Source organism: Lithobates pipiens, unplaced genomic scaffold, assembly GCF_037356315.1.
Source record: "Lithobates pipiens isolate NorthernLeopardFrog02 unplaced genomic scaffold, aLitPip1_a1.2 Scaffold_19, whole genome shotgun sequence".
NCBI classification, from domain to species: Eukaryota; Metazoa; Chordata; class Amphibia; order Anura; family Ranidae; genus Lithobates; species Lithobates pipiens.
In genome coordinates this window covers 134386023-134402944 of record NW_027507764.1, presented here as the reverse complement: position 1 = coordinate 134402944, position 16922 = coordinate 134386023, and the positions used below count along the sequence as shown (strand labels likewise).

The window sequence follows — 16922 nt, the reverse complement described above, 5'->3', positions numbered from 1 at the left end:
CCATACTCCTCTCCTATACATAGTGCCCACTGTCATACCTCCAACACTTCTCTCCTATACATAGCGCCCACTGTCATACTCTCCACACTCCTCTCCTGTACATACTACTCACTGTCATACCCTCCATACTCCTCTCCTATACATAGTGCCCACGTCATACCCTCCCTCCACACTCTTCTCCTGTAATTACTGCTTACTGTCCTACTCTCCACACTTCTCTCCTGTACATAGTGCCCACTGTCATGCCCTCCACACTCCTGTACATATTGTTCACTGTCATACCCTCCACACTCTTCTCTTATACATAGTGCCCAATGTCATACCCTCTACATTCCTCTGCTATGCATACTGCCCACTGTCATACCCTTCACACTCCTCTCCTGTACAAAGTGCCTTCTGCCATACCCTCTGCACTCCTCTCGTGTACATAGTGCCCACTGTTAGACCCTCCACATTCCTCTCCCTCACCTGCACATACTTCCCACTTGTATAGCATCCATACTCCTCCCCTATGTCTCTTACCCACAAAAACTGTTCTTTAAAATTATACTGAATATCCTCAATGTTACCAGCTTTAGAATGGGCACTTTTGTCAGTTCAACTAAAGGAAACCTCACAGTCCTCATATTTGTTCTGCCCCATTATTAGTACTTATTTCATTTTGTAATTACTATTGTGATGTATAGAGGAACATGGGGGATGTCAGCTACTCTAAATATAGCACTTTAAAAAAAAAGCGTCCCTGAAAATATTTTTGAAATGTTGACAACTATGCACTTAGGCACTGCCCAAGGGCCACAGGGTCAGTAGGGGGCCCCATGAGAGGCTCGTGATATTAAAGCGGTAGTAAACTTTTCTAACATTACTACTTTTTAGAGGCCCTGGGGTAGGTTATGCCATAATGTACAAGTATGCACAGCATATTAGCACATTAGGGTACACTTAAATTGTCAGACTGAGCCCTCCAGTGCTGTGCTGTGATCAACCGGCGGGGCCCCGGGCACTTCCATCTTCACCCGGTCTTCCTTCTGGGTTCTGTGCCTTCGGTCACTTGCCTTGGCCAGGCTGCGTTGATGTCATTCCCACACATGCTCATGTGCATCCTCTCTCTCTCACCCCCCCCTTTCTCTCACATCCTCCCTCCCTTACCCATCACACCTCTTTCACCCCCTTTCTCTCTCTCTCTCTCTCTCTCTCTCTCTCTCATCCTCCCTCTCTCTTTAATTTAATTTGTTATCACAAAAAATTGTTTGCATTTTTATTTATTTATTGTTTATAAAAGGCCCCACCAAAATCCTCAGCACCAGGCCCATGATGTTCTTAATCTGGCCCTGCACATGACTGCTGGTCTCAGGCCCCCTTGCTCACCTGATGGGGCCCAGACCCATACAGGAGAACTTGCCTTACACCGCTATCAACTAGAGGTCGACCGATATATCGGCCGATATTTGCCGTTTTTTAAATAATCGGCATCGGCCGATTTGTGCTGATAAAAAGCCGATTTAGAATTACAGCGGGACTTTGAAATGACTTCTGTATAGAAGTCAGTCTAAGTTGACTGAGTCGTCATAGCAACACTTTCCTCCTCTCTGGGCAGGCTGCCAAGAAAAGAACAGAATGATACAATGTTTACACTTGAATGAATGAAATCATCTCAGTGTGTAGAAGTTCTCAGTTTAACCATTTAAAGACTAAATCTTTTCTGACACTTGTTGCTTACAAGTAAAAATCCTGTATTTTCTGCCAGAAACTCACTTAGACCCCCCAAAAATGATATATATTTTTTTAGCAGAGATCCTAGGGAATAAAATAGCGGTTGTTGCAATATTTTATGTCACACGGCATTTGCACAGAGGTCTTTCAAATGCATTTTTTTGGGAAAAAAATACACCATTTAAAAAATAAAAATAAAATAAAAACAGTAAAGTTAGCCCATTTTTTTTTTTTTTTGTCCAAAAGTTGACTACCTGTTTTTATTTAATATATATATATATATATATATATATATATATATATATATATTTTTTTTTTTATATATAAATCATACATACAAGTAAACTGATTGGAGGTTTGTTTTGTTTAATAAATGTTTAAGTGTAAGAAATTTTCTGTATCACGTATGAAGGCCGCTTTCACACTGGAGCGGGCATGCGTTGATGGTAAAACGCAAGTTTTAGCGGCTCTTTACCATCATTTTAGCGGTGCTATTTGGCAGCTAGTGGGGCACATATAACCCAGCTAGCGGCCAAGGAAGAGGTTAAATGCGCCCATGAAGCACCGCTGCCAAATCGCATTGCATGCGCTTCGGCAGTGGTGCCCATTCATATCAATGGGCAGGAGTGGTGGAGGAGCAGTATACACCACTCCAAACGTGCTGCTTGCAGGACTTTTTTTTAAGATCCCGCCAGCGCATCGCCTCAGTGTGAAAGCACTGTCTTTCACAGACTGCAGGGGAGCCATTTTACAGGCACTTTACAGGCGCTATTTTTAGCCCAAAAGTGCCTTAAAACGCCCCAGTGGGAAAGGTGTGTTAGATCAAGGGGGATTAAAAATAAATAAATAAATAAAATAAAATCGGCCTAACATATCGGCCCAAAAAAATCGGCATCATATATCGGCTATCGGCCGCCATGATTTCTAAATATCGGCATCGGCCAGAGAAAAACCCATATCGGTCGACCTCTACTATCAACAGCCCTGGTCAGCCTTCTGCCTCAACAATATTGCCTAGCTATCAACTGAACAGAATATAAAATTTAGTCTTGCTAGTAGTATGCATTGACTGTATAATATTACCTAGTCTCCCACACAAACTGGGGGCATGTTACAGTTTTAAAAATGTATTATTAAAAAATCACCCTGTGCTACCCCAATTTCCTATCCAAGTCCACACAGCTTTTAGGTGGAATTAGCCCCCTGAATAATCAGAACAAATTACATCAAAATACTCAGCGTCATCCCCCCACCAGAAATGACATTATCGATTAATGATTACTCCCACCAGTAATCACATAACTAAAGTGATTCATTCACTGTGCCATTCCTCCACCAAGTGTTCACCTCCTTGGTGCTAAAGGTGGTGAGTGCATTGGATCTGAGCACTCCGACACTGAGGAGGTGAAGATTTGGAAGAGAAAAGGCACATTGAATGAATCACTTTGGTGGTTTGTCATACTGGAGACAAAAAATTAAATAAATAGACAATGAATTAGAGAGACTGTGTTTTATTTTATTTTATTTCTACTGATGTATTTTTATTGATTAATATTACAAGCTGGGCCCTCTGATTCCTCCTGTGTTGGATTGTATTGTAACTGTACTGTCTGTCCTCATGTTGTAAAGCTGTCCCTGCTATATAAATCCTGTATAATAATAATAATTACAATTCACATGATTTTTACATGTTGTCACTAAGGTGTATGGCCACATTAATTTGCTGCACATTGATTTTGGGTTTCACAGTACATCAGTAAATATTTGATATAAATTTTGACATGCGGGGATATTTAAGTGATTATTCCTGGGGGTAAAGCACTGGGTATTTTACTGCAATATATAGCTGAGCAATAAGACAAATAAACCCATTTTCCTTTCCACAAACACACCAATATCATTTACCTATAAAAAAAATCTACTGCCAAAGAACCAACTCGAAACTCTGGAAGAATAAAATAATTAAATCATTTTAAAAATAATAATTAATATATAAATAATAATTAAAAAAAAAAAAAAAAAAAAAAAGCAGGGGGTGCCTCTATCTGAGTGTGGATTCTTGGAAAGAGCGATTTGGTAGCGATGAATAAATATAGCACTCACATTTGATGGAGGAAATTTTGGCTTGTCATCTGTGGAAGTCTTAACATCTCTAGCAGACACCGGCAGGCAAGTGGAGAATGGAGAGGCAGCGGCGCCTGGGTGTCCTTGGCTTGCTTGACACTCTTCTGAAATGCAGAGTTCGGCCAGGAAGCTGCTGGGCAGAAACAGACAGGAGTGCTGTGGCTGAGGAAGCTAAACTGCATGCAACGCTGTAGAGTGGTGGCTTCTCTGTGTCCTCGGCTGGCTCGGCAATCTCCACTGGGATGAGGTGATGAGCACCACACCGCTGGCCTCTGTATTCTTCAGCGCTTCCTTCTCACCACTCAGCAGCTTCCCGGCTGATCTCTGCACCACACCAGCTGCTTGCCTGCTGATCTCTGCACCACACCAGCTGCTTGCCTGATGATCTCTGCACCACAACAGCTGCTTGCCTGCCGATCTCTGCACCACAACAGCTGCTTGCCTGCTGATCTCTGCCTGCTGATCTCTGCACCACAAAAGCTGCTTGCCTGCTCATCTCTGCACCACAAAAGCTGCTTGCCTGCTCATCTCTGCACCACAAAAGCTGCTTGCCTGCTCATCTCTGCACCACAAAAGCTGCTTGCCTGCTCATCTCTGCACCACAAAAGCTGCTTGCCTGCTCATCTCTGCACCACAAAAGCTGCTTGCCTGCTCATCTCTGCACCACAAAAGCTGCTTGCCTGCTCATCTCTGCACCACAACAGCTGCTTGCCTGCTCATCTCTGCACCACAACAGCTGCTTGCCTGCTCATCTCTGCACCACAACAGCTGCTTGCCTGCTCATCTCTGCACCACAACAGCTGCTTGCCTGCTCATCTCTGCACCACAACAGCTGCTTGCCTGCTCATCTCTGCACCACAACAGCTGCTTGCCTGCTCATCTCTGCACCACAACAGCTGCTTGCCTGCTCATCTCTGCACCACAACAGCTGCTTGCCTGCTCATCTCTGCACCACAACAGCTGCTTGCCTGCTCATCTCTGCACCACAACAGCTGCTTGCCTGCTCATCTCTGCACCACAACAGCTGCTTGCCTGCTCATCTCTGCACCACACCAGCTGCTTGCCTGCTCATCTCTGCACCACACCAGCTGCTTGCCTGCTCATCTCTGCACCACACCAGCTGCTTGCCTGCTGATCTCTGCACCACACCAGCTGCTTGCCTGCTGATCTCTGCACCACACCACCTGCTTGCCTACCGATCTCTGCACCACACCAGCTGCTTGCCTGCCGATTTCTGCACCACAACAGATGCTTGCCTGCTAATCTCTGCACCAGATGTTAAGACTTCCATGGATGACAAGCCAATACTTCCGCCATCAAATGTGAGTGCTATATTTATTAATAGCTACCGAATAGCTCTTTCCAAGACTCCACACTCAGAGGCACCCCCTGCATTTTTTCTGTTTTCATACAACATAAAGAACGCTTGAGAACTCTGGAGGAACCCTTGTATTCCACAGAACTCTGCTTTAGAATGGCTGATCTAGTTATTACATTGGGTTATAAATCTGGCCCTGTTGAGCATAGGGTGACACATATATTTGCTGTTTAGTTTAATTACATTTACATTATGAATAAGATTACGGAAACTTTCTTTAAAAAGTTTAGGATAATAGCAAAGTAGCTGTTTCCAATAGTCTACACTCAGATAGAGGCGCCCCCTGCTTTTTTCTGGTTTCACACAATTGGCTTAGTCAGGACCTATATAGGGGAGCTGCCTCTTCCCTCCAAAATGTTGATCTTTTTACCCTCCTTTTCATCCATTACATCCACCCTGCTGCATTACTGGTCTGGCTACAGCAGCGCCTTCGTTTTTTCCTACCGAGTTCCTTATGCTATGGATAATTGACATTCCATTTAACAATGCCTGCATAGCCCAGGAGTTATCGACACTTGGCAGAGCCAGCACCGTGACACCAAGGATCGTTGTTGCTGTCTGCAAGGGGAGAGGGGCATTCTTCTTACTGAGAACCAATGTGTGGGGCATTTTCCCACTGACCTCCATTAGGTTTGTTTTAGCAGGGGGTGAGAAAAAAGGTTGAGAAAGACTGAACAAGATACTGGGTACCTTTACCTGTGTGTGCAAAAGCAGGGGGTCTCAGGTCCCACAAGTTTACAGTCCATTCCAGTTGGTGATCTCCAGCTGACAAATAATCTGTTTTGCATTCTAATTGGAAGTACTTTTTTCTTGTATTCCTCATATTCTTCTGGGGTAAAAAGTTTTCCTCCATCATCTTCACCAACAATTCTGTAAATTAAAAAAATAAAAAGGCCACATTTGGAGTAAAATAAAATCAAAGGTTTACATGATATACACTATATTTACAAATTATTTGGATGCCTGCCTTTACACAAAATTGAATGGCATCCCAGAGTTAGCCCACCCTTAGCAGCTATTACAGCTTCAACTCTTTTGGGAAGGCTGTCCACAAGGTTTAGGAGTGTGTCTATGGGAATGTTTGACCAATCTTCCAGAAGCGCATCTGTGAGGTCAGGCACTGATGCTAGACAAGAAGGCTTGGCCTCGCAGTCTCCGCTCTAATTCATTCCAAAGGTTTTCTTTCGGGTTGAGGTCAGGACTCTGTGCAGGTCAGTCAAGCTCCTCCACCCCAAACTCGGGAGAAACAAACTGACGAAAAATTCTGCTTTCCATGTGTACGTTCGATAATCTGATTGTTAGTACACAGCTTTTGTCCGAAATTTTCAGAAGGGACAAACACAAAAAAGTTTCTCGTACGATACCAGATCCTACGATTTTTGTTTAAATAGTGCACTTTTCATACAATACAAATACATTACATTACTTCCTACTTTTTTTTTCTGTCATACAAGAATTTTCATACTTTAGTAACCTATTCACATTTAATAGGGAATCTAGCATGCAAAAAAAAAATGAGTGATCATTCGTCCAATAATCTCATTATGTGTACTAGGCTTAAGGCTCCATTCTGGTTGGATAGCAGAGGACTCTGTGTAAGATATGCACCTAACCTACTTGTGTTTATGCCTCGTTCAGAAGACCCATATGTTCTCCATAGACATGCTGGTAGGTTAATTGGCTCCTGTCTAAATGGGCCCTATGTGTATGTATGAACTAGTTAGGAACCTTAGATTGTAAGCTCCTTGATGGTAGGGACTGATGTGAATGTACGATGTATATGTAAAGCGATGCGTAAATTGAAATAAATAATAAATAAATATTGTGAATGGGCTGTTTTTTTGGCCGGAAAAACCTACATGCAAGCAACTCATTCTTTTAAGATGCTGAAACTGTATGGACACAGCCACTCATCCTAACGTGACAGATGTGCGGGTGTGGATGAGCACCTCCAAGCACACACTCTCCGATTTGGGGCCACTTACCTGCACACCTATCACATTAGACAAGTGGCTGTAGGTGTGTAGCAGCCGCGTCCTAACAGACTTGAATGGGATTCTTGCACGTTGCACCGTCCAGCTAGGGTGGCAGAAAAAAAAAACAGCCGTTTATAGTATATGGGCCTCGTGTAAACAAGGTCTTAAGCCTCTTACACACGATCAGATTTTCGGATGACTGTTCTTCCATTTTTTTTTTTTTCTGTTGCATGCTAGTCTTATGTCAAAAGTGAAGCAGTTACTCACCATACAAAAATTCTCATATGAACGTCAGAAGTGACGTAATTTGTTAACTAGTTTTGTATGTACGCTTTTGTTTCTGAGCATGCGTAGTCTTGCTCTTCTGATGTTTTTCGGACGAAAACTGTACCAATTAAACGAAAATCGGACGTTGAGTTCACATCCGACAATAATTTTATAGTCTGCACATCCAGCTTTTGTCTGACGAAGAGCGGGAATCAACTATCGATCCGAAAATCGGCAGATTGTTCGCCGGACAAAATTTTACTTCCGATTTTCGTATTGTGTGTCCGACTCTTAACCGATTGCCGGCCAGCCGCCGTCATTATACTACGGCAGGTCAGCGCGATCCTGCGAGCCATGGTAGCTATATGTCGACTCCTTTAACCACTTCAGGACCGCCGTATTGCCATTGTACGTCAGCACAATGGCACAGGCAGGCACAATCACGTAGATTTACGTGATTGCCTTCCAGCGGGTGGGGGGTCCGATCGGACCCCCTCCCGCTGTTTACGGCGGTCCGATTCGGTCCAGGAGCACTCCGTGATGAGGGGATGGCCGTTGGTTTTCGGCCACCCCCTCTGGATCGCTCCTGGCCAATGAGAAGCTTCCTCCCCTGTGTATTGTTTACACAGGAAGGAGGAAGTGATGTCATTCTCCTCGGGGCGGTCTTTTTGACCGGACTACGAGGAGAAGACTAATAGTAAGTGTGCACCAACACTACACTGACATGTAGGTACACACAGGCACACAAACCCCCCCCCGATCCCCCCCCCGATCGCCCCCCGCCCCCCCTCCCCCCCCAGTCACAGTGTCACTGATTGCATTGATCATTTCTTTACTGATCAATGCATTCAGTGTCAGTTGTGACAGTAAAAACTGTCAGGACAGTTAGTGTTAGGTCCAGGGTAGCCCCCTATCACCCCCCAATAAAGATTTAGCCCCCTGATTGCCCCTAGAGTTAACCCTTTCACCCCCTTTTGCCAGTGTCACTAAGCGATCATTTTTCTGATCGCTGCATGTGTCGCTAGGTAGCTAGTTATTTTTTTAGGTTCACCGCCAGGTTTTTATATCGCTAGGTACCCCGATATACTACCCAATAATGGTTTTAACCCCCTGATTGCCGCTAGTTAACCCTTTCACCCCCTTTTGCCAGTGTCACTAAGCGATCGTTTTTCTGATCGCTGCATTAGTGTCGCTACAGTCGCTAGGTAACTAGTTATTTTTTTAGGTTCACCGCCAGGTTTTTATAGCGCTAGGTACCCCGATATACTACCCAATAATGGTTTTAACCCCCTGATTTCCGCTAGTTAACCCTTTCACCCCCTTTTGCCAGTGTCACTAAGCGATAATTTTTCTGAACGCTGCATCAGTGTCGCTAGTGTCGCTAGGTAGCTAGTTATTTTTTTAGGTTCACCGCCAGGTTTTTATAGCGCTAGGTACCCCGATATACTACCCAATAATGGTTTTAACCCCCTGATTGCTGCTAGTTAACCCTTTCACCAGCGATCACAGTATAAGTGTCACTGGTGACGCTGGTTAGCCAGTTAGTTATTTAGGTTCCCCGTCAGGTTTTTATATAGCGCCAGGGACCCCCATATACTACCTAATAAAAATTTGAACCCCCTGATTGCCCCTAGTTAACCCTTTCACCACTGATCACCGTATAAGTGTTACGGGTGACTCTGGTTAGTTTGTTTTTTATATATAATCCGGAAGGCAGTGCTTGGTTTTCGGGGTCCCGTACGTGGCTAGGCTCCCAAAAAGTCCCCCACATGTGGTATCCCCGTACTCGGGAGAAGCAGCAGAATTTATTTTGGGGTGTAATTTGACTTCTGCCCATAGCATGTGTGAGCAATATATCATTTAGTGACAACTTTGTGCAAAAAAAAAAAAAGTTTGTAATATTCCCGCAACTTTTGGCAAAATATAAAATATTCCATGGACTCAACATGCCTCTCAGTAAATAGCTTGGGGTGTCTACTTTCCAAAATGGGGTCATTTGGGGGGGTTTTGTGCTATTTTGGCATTTTATGGCCTTCGGAACTGTGATAGGTAGTGAGGAGTTAAATCAAAAATTTGCACCCTTAGAAATCCTGAAGGTGGTGATTGGTTTTCGGGGTGCCGTGCGCGACTAGACTCCCAAAAAGTCCCACACATGTGGTATCCCCGTACTCAGGAGAAGCAGCAGAATGTATTTTGGGGTGTCATTTCACATATGCCCATAGCATGTGTGAGCAATATATCATTTAGTGACAACTTGGTGCAAAAAAAAAAAAGTTTGTAATATTCCCGCAACTTGTGGCAAAATATAAAATATTCCATGGACTCAACATGCCTCTCAGTAAATAGCTTGGGGTGTCTACTTTCCAAAATGGGGTCATTTTGGGGGGTTTTGTGCTATTTTGGCATTTTATGGCCTTCGAAACTGTGATAGGTAGTGAGGAGTTAAATCAAAAATTTGCACCCTTAGAAATCCTGAAGGTGGTGATTGGTTTTTGGGGTGCCGTGCGCGACTAGACTCCCAAAAAGTCCCACACATGTGGTATCCCCATACTCGGGAGAAGTAGCGGAATATATTTTGGGGTGCAATTCCACATATAACCATGGCATGTGTGAGCAATATATCATTTAGTGACAACTTTTTGTAAAAAAAATTTTTTTTTTTTTTTTTGTCATTATTCAATCCCTTAGGACAAAAAAAATAAATATTCAATGGGCTCAACATACCCATCAGCAATTTCCTTGGGGTGTCTACTTTCCAAAATGGGGTCATTTGGGGGGGATTTGTACTGCCCTGCCATTTTAGCACCTCAAGAAATGAGATCGGCAGTCATAAATTAAAGTGGTAGTATGGTCATTTTTTTAACTTTTACCTACAGGAAAGCCTATAATAAGGCTTACCTGTAGGTAAAAAAAATATCTCCTAAACCTGTACGGTTTAGGAGATATTCCCCTCGGTATGCGCCGCTGACTGCAGCGGCGCATGCGCACAAAGGGGTTCTCTCCGTGAAAATCCGGCAGCGCTCGTGCGGCCGGACTGAAATCTCCCGCGCGCATGCGCGGGAGTGACGATATCGCGGCTCCGGCCACTCACAGCGCCGGAGCCGCGATACCCGGAAGAGACGCCGAGGGAGCATGTCGGCTCCCTCGGCGTGGATCGGGCCAGATGTCGGGGCCTCGTTCTAAGGTAAGTATTTCATAATGAGCTAGTATGCGGTGCATACTAGCTCATTATGCCTTTTGCTTTGCAGGTTTAAAAAAAAAAAAACATTGCTTTAAAAGCTGTGTAAATTCCAGAAAATGTACTCTAGTTTGTAGACGCTATAACTTTTGCGCAAACCAAAAAATATATGCTTATTGACATTTTTTTTACTAAAGACATGTGGCTGAATAAATTTTGCCCTCAATGTATGACTAAAATTTAGTTTATTCGATTTTTCTTATAACAAAAAGAAGAAAATATCTTTTTTTTTCAAAATTTTCGCTCTTTTTCCATTTATATCGCAAAAAAAAAAAAATCGCAGAGGCAATCAAATACCATCAAAAGAAAGCTCTATTTGTGGGAAGAAAAGGACGCAAATTTCGTTTGGGTGCAATATTGCATGACCGCGCAATTACCAGTTAAAGCAGCGCAGTGCGAAATTGCAAAAAGACCTCTGGTCCTTAAGGTGTTTATTGGTCCGGAGCTGAAGTGGTTAAGCGGGATAGGAGGCGCGCACACGCTGCACTGCGGGGGTGCCAATGCTCGTGGCCGACGGTCGCGATGACAAGCGATCATGGGCACGAGAGGCAGAACAGGGACGTGTGTGTGTGTGTGTAAAAACAAATCCCTGTTCTATTCTGCGAGGAGAGACTGATCGCGAGTTCCTAATAGCTAGGAACCACGCTCTGTCATTTCATCTAGGTCAGTCCACTCCCCCTACAGTTAGACCCCTTTCACACTGAGCTGCTATAGTGCCTGCAAAACACTCCAGTGTGAAAGGGGTCTTAGAAACACACACAGGGAACACAGTTAGCCACTTGATCGCCCGCTAGTGTTAACCCCTTCCCTGCCAGTGACATTTTTACAGTAATCGGTGCATCTGTATAAATGCCAATGGTCCCAAAAATGTGTCAAAAGTGTCCGATATGTCCGCCATAATGTCGCAGTCCTGATAAAAAATAAAAATAAAACGCAGATCGCCACCATTACTCGTTAAAAAAAATAATAATAATAAAAATGCTATAAATCTTTTTCTATTTTACAGACGCTATAACTTTTGCGCAAACCAATCAATATACGCTTATTGTGATTTTTTTTTTTACCAAAAATATGTAGAAGAATATATATCGGCCTAAACTGAGGAAAATTTGCTTTTTAAAAATAAAATGGTGATATTATAGCAAAAAGTACAAAATATTGCGTTTTTTTCTAAATTGTGACTCTATTTTTGTTTATAGAGCAAAAAATAAAAACCGTAGCGGTGATCAAATACCACAAAAAGAAAGCTCTATTTGTAGGGAAAAAAGGACGACAATTTTGTTTGGGTGCAGCATCGCACGACCGCGCAATTGTCAGTTATAGCAACGCAGTGCCGAATCGCAAAATTGCCTGGCCATTCAGCAGCCAAATCTTCCAGGTCTGAAGTGGTTAAGATGTATATAATTCTTCGAATGACCTCACACACGTATGTGTGTTTACACTCATAAATTCTGCTGTCCCTGTACACAGCTGTGTCCTACTTCTTTTATATAGCGCACATTTTCCTTTGTAGACGCAGCTATGTGTGTGCAGCCCATTTATTCTGACAGATGTGTACAAATCTTGATGTAAACCAGGGCCGTCTTTAAGGCAGGGCAAAAGGGGCAGCTGCCCTGGGCCCTGTCATTGTTGTGGGGCCCAAAGCAGCTGTCTCATACTTGCCAACTAGCCTGGTTAAAATTACCTCGTCCCTCAAGGTTTTAGTCCCGAGCTGTGTCCCAATATCTCAGTGTGAAGGGCTGCTACTATGGCTGCCCAGCTCTGCCCTATTATTGTGTACAGAAGACTCACCTGCAGACCCTGTGTTTACATGTAAATTACTGCCATTCATATGTAAATAGTGGTGGCTGGCATCATTGCTATGTATATCATGCCCCCCTGAGGTCATATCCATAGTAATCTCTAGCAACCAATCAACAAGCAGAAGTCATGTGCTGTAACCTCTAGCAACTAATCAGTAAGCTGTAATGTGTGTTGTAACCTCTAGCAACCAGTCAGTGAGCGGTAATGATACTCTGTAACTTCTGGCAACCAATCGCAATTGCTGCCTGATCTGATTCAGTAAACTGATTTTGAGTCTAGCTGCTATTTATTGTATGTCTCAGAGCAGGTTTGAGAGCGCAACTGCATGGGAGGGGGGAGAAAAGTTTTTCCCAAGGTCCAATCAATATTAAAGATGGCCCTGATGTAAACGCGGTGTTCTAGACAGATGTGTACAAATGTTGATGTAAACGCAGTGTTCTAGACAGATGTGTACAAATGTTGATGTAAACGCAGTGTTCTAGACAGATGTGTGAGTGAGCCTTAAAAGCTCTGTGCGTCGTAGTACACAGCGGTGTTCAAATGAATGCATGGACATTATTTTGAGACTCATTTAAAAAAGGTATGACTGGTCATTAGGAATGAGCTCAGGCGTGTTCGCATGGAACACGTGCAGAGCCCGCCAGGAAGTCGGCGCTGCGCTGATCACAGGCAGTGAGACATTGCCCGATCTCTGCAGCCAAACATCGGGGCAACGTCTCACTGCCTGTGATTAGCGCAGCGCTGCGCCGACTTCCTGGCGGGCTCTGCACGTGGAGCATGCAAACACGCCAAAGCTCATCCCTGCTGGTCATGAATAAATCCTCCCAATGACCCCCTAGATCTCTATGTGTGAGGACAATAATCAGTAACAGGGGGTGCACAGTGCTGTCCCATATTGCTGGAATTTAGGAGAATGAAGGACACATCAGCTGAACAGACAGGAACTGGAGTTGTAGTTGTGGTATCTTAGCAACCAATGTCGTGTATGAAATGAATTAGACAGTGAGATAGAACGAGCCCCCTCCCCCTCCCCTCTATAGACCATATAATGAGCGGTGCCCACCGACAGGTACTCACCTCCTGTACTCCACGTAGTCGTCTATGGCCCCTGCGGCCCCCTGGATGTGAAGTCTCTCCATGGTGTCAGGCAGGTGTAGGAGGTGACCCAGGAAGACAGCTGACACGGAAGGAGCCTGGGCTGTCCATGTGGGCGGCTCCTCACCAACCTGCTACAACAGGGATGTCAGCTGCCTGTATAGACAAGCCTGCACTTCTCCTGGGAGGGTCAGAGAACTACAAGTCCCCGCATGCCCATTGGAGCTCACACTATACAGCTGACTACATTTCAGTTTATTTCCCAGGGATGTGTCACTGCTCAGTACCAGACCTAGACTGGAAAAACGCAGGGGCTGCCTCAATACAGGAATGAATGGCTGTTCTCCTTAATCACTTCAAATTTGGCTGCTCAATGACCACAGAAGTTTTTGCGATACGGCACTGCGTCACTTTAGCTGATAATTGCGCAGTCGTGCGACGCTGTACCCAACTAAATTGACATCCTTTTTTTCCCGCAATAGAGCTTTCTTTTGGTGGTATTTCATCATCTCTGCTGTTTTTATTTTTTGCGCTATGAACAAAAAAGAGCAACACTTTACAGACCCATACATGGATACCGTACCATTGAGAAGGGGCTCTCTCAAGCTTCAAAACAAACCAACTATGTCTAACATTCAACAATACAAGTTTATTGCCCCCTCCCACTCACTGTTTTGACTCTGTTGGGGGTGATTGGGTTTTGTGGTGGCGTATCTCGGTTTACCTCTTCATAAGGCCCGGAGCCCCGCTCAACCGCACAGGTACCAAATCCAACCCCCCAATCACAGGGATTTGGGAGACCACTAGGGATGAGCTCCGGCGTGTTCACATGCGCCACGTGCAGAGCCCGCCAGGAAGTCGGCGCAGCGCTAATTACAGGCAGTGAGACATTGTTCCGATCTCTGCAGCCGCGTATCGGGGCAATGTCTCACTGCCTGTGATTAGCATAGCGCTGCGCCGACTTCTTGGTGGGCTCTGCACGTGGAGCATGCGAACACGCCTGAGCTCATCCTTAGAGACCACCTCCCTACCTCTGCCACCATCGTTACTATTTCCTGCTGATAGTCACGGAAACGTTTCATTATTGAGGTTTCCCAATAAAAAATTATTTCATAATGTCAAAATAAAATATACTGCAACTATATACCACTTACGGTTGTAATGTTTGATATATTTTGTAAATTACCGCTTACCTTATGTCACTTCTTTATTCTTGTAATCTCTGTATTCTTGAAAATGTTAATAAACATTTCACGGGGGGAAAAAAAAGCGACCATTTTGAAAAAAAAACTATATTTTGTACTTTTTGCTATAATAAATATCCCCAATTTATTTTAAAAAAAGCAAATTTTTTTTCTCAGTTTAGGCCGATATGTATTCTTCTACATATTTTTGGTAATAAAAATCGCAATAAGCGTATATTGATTGGTTTGCACGAAAGTTATAGCATCTACAAAATAGGGGATAGATTTATGGCATTTTTATTATTATTATTCTTTTTTTAACTAGTATTGGCAGCGATCTGCAATTTTTATCATGACTGCGACATTATGTCAGACACATCGAACACTTTTGACACATTTTTGGGATGACTGATAATTATACAGCGATCAGTGCTATAAAAATGCACTGATTACTGTATAAATGTCACTGGCAGGGAAGGGGTTAACACTAGGAGTGATCAAGGGGTTAACTGTGTTCCCTGACTGTGTGTTCTAACTGTGGGGGGGAAGGGACTGACTAGAGGGGATGACAGATCGTGGTTCCTAGCTATTAGGAACTCACAATCTTTCTCTCCTCACAGAACAGAACATGGTTGTGTGTGTTTACACACACACATCCCTGTTCTGCATCTTGTGCCCGCGATCACTCGTGGTCGGCGGTCATCGCAACCATCGGCCATGAGCATCGGCACCCCCACAGTGCAGCGTGTGCCTGCTATCCCACTTGAAGGAGCTGACGTATAGCTATGATGGCTCGCGGGAGCGTGCCCACCTGCCGCAGTATAATGACAGCGGCTGGTTGGCAATCGGTTAAAGCATTACTAAACCCACAACAGTAAAATCAGTGTGTATATGCAGTAAAGCAAGCTTGTTATACTCACTGTGGAACCTAAGCAGTTTATCCTCTGCACTGTGTAAAAAGGCTGTTTGATCCTGTCTTCTCTGATCCCCCCACTTTCCAATGTCCCCTAATAATGTCCCGATAAGACAGAGCCTACGGAGGCAAGCAGCACATACTCAGTTTGATGTGTATTGCTAGAGAGATTTTTTTTCTTTGGCGGGTGCATGGGGTCAGCACAGGTCCAATCAGCACTGTCCAGACAGAAGGTCAGGGGTCTTGCAGTCTCATAGGACAGTCAGAAAACTCCTCCTAGAAGCTTTAAAGTGTAAGTTCACCTTTATAGAAAAAAAGGTGAACTTATACATGACTCCCTCCTTAGTCCCGCTGACCTGAAGCGCGGGGATCTCCTGTTCTGAGCCCCGGTATAGCCGCCTCAGGGGTCCAGCACTTAGAAATCCCCTCAGCTTTCTCTCTTCTTCCCCACTGAGAGGACGGGCTACATGGGTTCTGATTGGTCGGTGCCGCCTATGCGATGGCACCGGCCAATTAGAATGCTCCTAAATGTACCTCCCGATGGGGTACATTTAGGAGATTAAGCTCCGGGGCCGTGAGGCAGCTATACTGGGGCTCAGAACAGGAGATTCAATGAGTACAACTGACATGTGATTACTGTGATTGGTCACAGCGATCACATGGTACTAGCTGGCAATGTTAATTTTAGTCAGGACTAAAATGGCATTTTTGTTTTAGTCCCATTTTAGTCTTCTGCAATTGTTTTAGTTTTAGTCATATTTAGTCGACTAAATCTCCAGTACATTTTAGTCGACTAAAATCTCCAGTACATTTCAGTAATTGCAATTTTGTTGTAGTCATAGTCTTTTGACTAAAATGGCATTTTAGTTTTAGTCTCATTTTAGCCTTTTGACTAAAATGGCTTTAGTTTTAGTCATATTTTAGTCATCTCAATTGCTTTAGTTTTAGTCGTATTTTAGTTGACTAAAATAGTATTAATTTAGTCGACTAAAATGGTTTAGTCATTTTAGTCGACTAAAATATTTTAGACATTTTAGTCGACTAAATAAACACTGCTGTCCGGGGCCAGCCTGGTACAAAGACTGGCCAGACCTCATATGACATCCTCCAGGATGGGAATCCTCCCATTCATTTTGCTATAGCCTGGACGAGAAGCGGTTAAAAACGCAGCTGCAGGGAAAATGCACGGTGCTTTTGCATCATGTGATTTCCAGCACCCAAAGATGCACTG

The 16922-nt window shown here is 44.0% G+C and overlaps 1 protein-coding gene across 1 annotated transcript in view; it reads right to left on the bottom strand.

Annotated features, from left to right (window-relative positions):
• The window catches only part of FAM221A (family with sequence similarity 221 member A), a 41404-nt gene extending 27658 nt beyond the window's left edge, over positions 1-13746 (bottom strand). The window contains exons 1-2 of the mRNA XM_077491294.1: positions 13577-13746; positions 5912-6085 (exon numbers count right to left, since the gene is read on the bottom strand). Coding sequence (XP_077347420.1) covers positions 5912-6085; positions 13577-13638 — 236 coding nt within the window. The 5' untranslated portion in view covers positions 13639-13746. The remainder of the gene's footprint in view (positions 1-5911; positions 6086-13576) is intronic.
• Positions 13747-16922: the final 3176 nt, after the last annotated feature.